The sequence below is a fragment of the Podarcis raffonei genome, chromosome 13 (genome assembly GCF_027172205.1).
Source record: "Podarcis raffonei isolate rPodRaf1 chromosome 13, rPodRaf1.pri, whole genome shotgun sequence".
NCBI lineage: Eukaryota > Metazoa > Chordata > Lepidosauria > Squamata > Lacertidae > Podarcis > Podarcis raffonei.
Genome location: NC_070614.1, coordinates 33,888,794 through 33,895,893, shown reverse-complemented (window position 1 = coordinate 33,895,893; position 7,100 = coordinate 33,888,794). Strand labels below are relative to the sequence as shown.

General features: G+C 39.3%; 1 protein-coding gene across 1 annotated transcript; it reads left to right on the top strand.

Moving 5' to 3' along the window:
• Positions 1-7,100, top strand: LOC128398837 (vomeronasal type-2 receptor 26-like). Its single transcript, XM_053360095.1, has 6 exons — positions 1-212; positions 1,459-1,750; positions 3,356-4,210; positions 4,478-4,705; positions 5,245-5,371; positions 6,187-7,100. Exons 1-6 carry the CDS (start codon positions 1-3, stop codon positions 7,098-7,100), a joined length of 2,628 nt encoding a protein of 875 aa, XP_053216070.1.

The window sequence follows — 7,100 nt, the reverse complement described above, 5'->3', positions numbered from 1 at the left end:
ATGGTGTTGTCATTGATACTGTTGCTGCCTCACAAAGTATGTAAGACTTCTGCTGCTAAATGCAGGATCCAGCATCCTCAACCCTTTTTTCACCAGTATTATCAGCAGGAAGATCTAATTTTGGGTGGCATTGTTACTCAGAATATTGTTACTGAATCTCATATCCAGTCCTTCGAGAGGGATCCTATTGAGACTGAATTTCTACCACTCAGGTAATGAATTATTGTGGGTTGCCTACAAACTAAGCCACACTTTAGTCCTATTATTAATAAGTGTGTGTGTTTGTGTTTGTGTTTGTGTTTGTGTGTGTGTGTGCAGCTTCTGGAAAGATCCTCTCCCTGGTCCCAACTCAGCAGATTTCTGATGCAGACATGATCGTTATAGATAGACAGACTTCTATGATCATCCTTCAAGCGTCTATTAACTACATAATTTCTGTGGTTTACAAACTTAACAAAAGTACAATCTAAGGTATAGCTAAATGAATTATATATAAAACTTATAACTAAAACTAAAAGCAGTTTAGTTTATAACCAAACCAGTTATAAGCCATTCAAATCAACAGAAGGAATACTTTCTGATTTGCCATCATAGACATAAAAGCATAAATGCAAGTTAAATTCAGCATGAATTTATATTATCCTACCTTATGGCCCAGATCCCAGGTTGTTGAGGCTTCCCAAAACAAAACACAGCAGCTGCATCTGTCATGACTATCCAAGATCTAACAAAGCAATATTAACAGATACAGTTGGTTTCTACTGCTGGGGGTTATTATTTTTATTTTAGTCATTACATTTCTATACTGTCCCTCATCCGAAGATCACAGGGCGGCTTACAATAAATAATTGCAAAACTATTTTCACAATATGAACATTGGGAATTGTACTTCAAAGTCTGCCACCTTTACATACAATGTGTTATGAATTCATACCAGAAACATCTGGCCTTATATTATTCCCCTGTGTGGGTTTCATTGTGATTTTTGGGACTGCCTGGAAGTTCATCAAGGACTCCTAGCACAACATGTACAACTGTTGAAGAACCTCTAGTGCTGAATATGAACAATTTCAGCTCAACTTTTCTGTGTTTCTGTATATCTCAGCATGTGTTAAGTATTAAAATGGCACTGTCTAATGCACTGCTTGTAAGAGAAGGGTGTAAATTAAAAAACAATAAGAAGCTGAGTTTGTGTGTATTCCTCTGATTTGGAGTAATGCCATTATTTTTAACCTACTCAACTCTAGGTATAAGCATTTTGAGCATAGTGTAGATAGCAGCACATTCTGAAAACTGATAGGACTCTGCATGTCTGTATCCTTTATGATCCGTTATAAGAAATGTCTTTTAACATACAGCATATGCAAATTCATATAAACCTTTGTAATTAAGATATACAGTAGACTACCACTGGTCTTATGAAGCACTATGACAAAAAAGATGTATATCTCATTATAGGGTGGTGACTAAGAACTACCAGCACCTCCTGACTTTGGTATATGCTATAAAGGAGATCAATGAAAATTCTCAGATCTTACCAAATATCACCCTCGGATTCAGTATCTATGACAGCTATTCTGAAGACAAGTGGACCTATCAGGCCACAATGCAACTTATTTCTACAAGAAACCGATTATTCCCCAACTACAAGTGTGATAGCCAGGACAATATAATAGCTGTTATTGGGGCACTTTTCTCACTAAGTTCTGAGGAGATGTCAAATATTTTGAGCATCGACAAGATTCCACAGGTATGATACCTATTGATTTTTTTGTGGGAATGTACAGGTGTGACTATTACTACTACTGCTGCTGCTGCTGCTATTAATTTAGGACTAGCTTCTTTACTCCTGCATGTATTTACAAAATATGAATGTCAGAACTGGAGTTTTGAGATCTATACATTTTGTTCACTCTCCTTGTATTTCATGTTAGGGCAAACTATCCTGGATCATAAGGCATAAACAAGTTTAATGTGTAGAGGAATGCTGGGCCAAGAAGCCCAAATGGACAATGTTCTCCTATTTATTTTAGCTATCATTAATCAAGGTAACATTTTTGTCAAGTGTATATCTGGTGAAGGAAAACTGAATAGAAATAAAACATACAAATTCTTGCATAGATGCAACTGATAATGAGCAAAGCAGTTCTTAAATTTCCCTTCTTGGCAGGGACACCAACTATAGAGGACCCTGGGGCTCAGCACCCACACCATAGGGCCCCTGACACAACTTCTGGTGCCTTGCGAAGCACCAGAAGTCATGTCTGATGACGTGCGAGACCCCAAAGGTGCTCTTTGAGGCTGTTTTAGTGCCATTGGAAGTCAGGTTTCAAGACATCACGAAACCTTGGACATTATCTCTGAGGCCTCGTGATATCATGGAGATACGGTCTGAGGCCTTGCAAGATTTCAGAACCTCAGGTTCTGTGGCTGTGGGGTGCATGACGTTGTGACATCATGTCACAATGTGACGTCACGTCAGGCCACACGCACTGGGGACCCATAACCCAGGGACCTAGTCAGCACCCCTGCTTGTCAGTAAAGCATGTTTGAAGTGTTTTTCTCTTGTAGTTACTCAGAAGTGTACCTGTGTAATAGTCCATAAAAGGAAGGGGTAGCTTGTCACTAGTGAGCAGCGATATTATATTTCCTCAGAGTAGCGACATGTATGTTTTCAGACAACATTTTCACTTGTAGCAATGTTTGCACATAGTGTTCTGTTCTTTTTTCTTCCATTTTTCTCAGTCATTCCAAGAGGGCTAGAATTGATCCCCAGAATCATGAGGGGGGGGGAGACTTTAATCTTTCACTAAATTCTTGGGGGAGTGCAAATTAAACACTGCACAACAAGTCATACCTCAACATGGCTGATGACCACCATGAACATAGAGTTGGAAGGAAACAGACACCAATGTATTATATCCACCCTGCCCCCGCTAGCACTTTCAGGGTACATTTGACCCTACCTGTAGATGGAGGGTGAAGGTTTGCTAAATGTTCAAACTGCAACTTACTTCAGTAATTTATTAATAGATTCTTTTCGGATGTGTTCCAGTTAAATAGGACATTCTCTGTGCAAGTGTTCACTGTTAGGTCAAATCATCTTGATTTGATGATGACTATGCATAGCCTTTGAAATGTTTGAATGCTCTCTTAGGGGTTGGAATGGATGACCCATTGGGTCCCATCCAATGCTATAATTCTATGAGCCTATGGTTTTATGACATAAGTCTGCAGGCACTGTAACATCTTTTAATTAATTGCATACTTCTAAGGCAGTTTATACTGAAATGTGTTCCAGGTTCTTTTGTTTAAGTGCATTGTTTTGAAAATCTGCATGTCTCCCTGTCTTTAGCTCTTGTATGGCCCTGCTCCAGTAAAAGTGGTCAACACTCTTTCCTTCTACACAATGGTACCAAATGAAAACCTGCATTATATGGGGATTCTCCATCTAATTATCCATTTTGGTTGGAGGTGGATTGGGGTTTTAGCTTCAACATATGAGAATGCAAAAGTATTCATGCAGTTCATGAGCCCAAGGATTTCGAAGGAGGGCATTTGTTATGCCTTCATAGAAACAATTGATGATTTCCCTTGTGATGATACTAAAGAAGCCTTTGATAAATGGATGATGGGACTGTATGACAAAATCATGAGCAGCACGGCCAATGCAATAGTCCTAATTGGGGAAGCTGATGTTATTCTATTTCTGAGATTGTTGTTATCTCAGTCGAAAATGAAAGTTACCATTCAAAAGCCCAAAGGTAAAGTGTGGATTCTTTCAGCCCAAATGGAATTAAAATCATTAAACAATCAAAGGACTTTGGATATACAATTCTTTCATGGTGCTTTATCTTTAGCTATGCAATCCAATGAGCTTCAGGGATTCCAAGAATTTCTTCAGAGAAGATATCCTTACAGAGCAAAAGAAGATGGTTTTTTAGAGGACTTTTGGGAAAATGCATTTGACTGTGAATTCTCAAATTCTTCTATGGGAGATGCAAATGGGTCTATTTGCACTGGGGAGGAGAGGCTGGAGAACCTCCCTGGGCCTTTCTTTGAAATGAGTATGACAGGCCACAGCTATAGCATCTATAATGCAGTCTCTGCAGTGGCTCATGCTTTACATGCCATGTCTTCATCCACATCCTTAGCCAGAGCAGTGATGAAGGGGAATAGAAGACTCATTTCATCCCAACAGATATGGCAGGTAATATCCTCAAGATGAGAGCTACCTGAGTAAGGGTGCTCATTTACCTCTCAGTAATGTTTTAAGCAGCTTGAACCTTTGTAAGTTATGAAACTGTCCTGCCAGCCACCATTGGAGACTGAGCTGATTTGCGGATGACTTGAAATTTCTGATAGGCCTAGGAACTCCAGCTGGATATTCAAAGATTTTTTGTTATGCAAAGATTCAGTTCCTTGTTCTCCAGTTGCATTGCTTTGATACTTATTTCTCTTTCTCTTTTCATTCTAGCTACACCATTTTCTAAAACATGTCTCGTTTAACAACAGTGCTGGAGACAAGGTTTCCTTTGACCAAAATGGGGTAATAGTAGCAGGATTTGATATTATTAATTGGGTCACATTCCCAAATCAATCTTTTGTTAGAGTCAAAGTTGGAAAGATGGATCCCCAGATGCTTCCAGACCAAACATTCATCATTAATGATGATGCAATTACATGGAACACCTGGTTTAATCAGGTAAGTCTTGAATTTGGGTGTATTCTCTGAACTTAAAATGTGCACTAACAATGGGATGGTACACATGTCTGAAGTAAGTCATACTGGGGTTCCCAGTTCACAGGGTTGGCAGGGATACATCACAATGCTAACTATGGCCACATTGACACCGTATTGTTATAGCAGACCAAATAAAATAAGGGTGACAAAAATAATGATCTTATTTTCTTATGAGCAAAAAATAAATACTGGACTAAATGTGAGCTGGCCTTTATTTATTTCTTAGTATAGAAAAACCACAGAAACAAATTCTATACAAAAACATTGTTTTATTGGAATCTTGTCCCATGCCAGCTTCTGTACAATTCATAACTGAGCCTTTACACACTCACTACATGCAATAGGAAATCCTGCCCATGTTTTCCATGTAGTCGACATTTCCTAAAGACATGAAAATTACTTCATTGGGTACCATGCTTTCTCTTGAATTTCCAGGACTCCCACCTTTTCTTTTTTTCTCTTCTGAAGATTAACAGTGTCCTCTTTCATTTATGGATTAGGCACTACCCCTTTCTGTATGCAATGCCTACTGTCAACCTGGTTATATGAAGAAAAAGAAGGAGGGGGAGCCATTCTGCTGCTACGATTGCATTCAGTGTCCAGAAGGAAAGATATCTGATATGCAGGGTAAGAGTTATAGTGATAAGAAATAGCAAACATGGCCAGAGGCATGCTCCACTGTGATCTCTCCCTTGCCACCATACTGCCACTTCTTTCTTACAACTCCAACCCTCTCCAGCCTCGGCAGCAACAACTTCCAACTTGCTTTTGGGTAAGCTGAAGACACAGTCAAAACTGAAGCAGGAGAGAGCAGCAGCAATGCCTTACAGAATACCCACTTTCCACCAAGACTCTTGTCTGAAATTGAGAGGAACATAAATTTAAGATCAGTGCAAGGATGCGTCTCCAGTGCTATGTTTATTCAGCATTAGATATGTGACTTGTTATTCATGCGTGTGCATGAATTTAATAATCTGCTCCTTGCTTTTAGCACTCAAGCAGTGCTAATTAAATCATTGATAAAATGTGGACTATAAAGATAACTAAACCTATCTGTAACAATACTCATTGTACATGTTTTTGACTGTTTGAGAGTTTCCTAGAGGGTAATCAGAGCTTACACAGATTATTTTCTGTCATGGCTCAGGGTCTGTCACCATGGTTCTCCAATGATTCCGATACTGAAAAGGTTTCCCTGACCTTCTTTGAAATGCAGAGTCCCGTCCCACAAGTGTAATCAAAAGAGTGTATCACATTTATACATATCACACTGCAACAGATAAAAAAGAAATTGGTTAACTGAGATTTTTTAATTATTGTAGTGACTACAATAATAATTGTAATACTTGATACACATAATATTTGTTCCATATCAAGTATTAGGAGAGAATTACTATAGGGTATTCTTGCATGACTGAAATCACAATCGCTCTTTTTTTCAGATATGGATGACTGCTTCAAATGCTCAGATGATCATTATCCTCACGAGGATAAGACTTCTTGCATTCCCAAAGTTTTAATCTTCTTAATGTATGATGAACCTCTGGGGATTGGTTTAGCTACTTGTGCTCTTTCATTCTCTTTGATCACAGTTCTAGTGCTAGGAATGTTTATGAAGCACCACAATACTCCTATTGTTATAGCCAACAACAGGAACCTCACCTACACTCTCCTCCTCTCCCTCCTGCTGTGCTTCCTTTCTGCATTGCTATTCATTGGACAGCCTCATAAGGTGACGTGTCTCCTCCGACAAACCGCTTTTGGCATCATCTTCTCAGTGGCTGTTTCTTGTGTGCTGGCAAAAACCACCACTGTGGTTCTGGCTTTCATGGCCACCAAGCCAGGATCCACCATAAGGAAATGGGTGGGGAAGAGGCTGGCCAATTCCATTGTTGTTTCTTGCTCCCTTATTCAAGGAAGCATTTGCATTGTGTGGCTGGCAATTTCTCCTCCATTGCCAGAGGCTGACGTACACTCAGTGGCTGAAGAAATTATCTTGGGATGTAATGAGGGGTCTGTGGTTATGTTTTACTGTGTCATTGGCTATATTGGCTTCCTGGCCATTGCCAGCTTAACTTTAGCTTTCCTTGCCAGAAAGTTACCTGACACTTTCAATGAAGCCAAGTTTATCAGTTTTAACATGCTGATGTTTTGCAGTGTTTGGTTATCATTTATCCCAACGTATTTGAGCATTAAGGGGAAATATATGGTAGCTGTGGAGATCTTTTCTATCTTAGCCTCCAGTACTGGGTTGTTGGGCTGCATCTTTTCTCCCAAATGTTACATTATTCTGTTGAAGCCTGAATTGAACAATAGAGAGCAGCTAATAAAAAGGAAAGATGTAAGAATCAAATGA

What these genes read in the sequence shown, in the direction of transcription:
- LOC128398837 (XM_053360095.1), top strand. Translation starts at nt 1, where the DNA reads ATGGTGTTGTCATTGATACTGTTGCTGCCTCACAAAGTATGTAAGACT. An exon ending in ACTGAATTTCTACCACTCAG is followed by an intron (nt 213 to 1,458) that starts GTAATGAATTAT and finishes ATCTCATTATAG; the next exon opens with GGTGGTGACTAAGAACTACC. An exon ending in AAAGATATCTGATATGCAGG is followed by an intron (nt 5,372 to 6,186) that starts GTAAGAGTTATA and finishes TCTTTTTTTCAG; the next exon opens with ATATGGATGACTGCTTCAAA.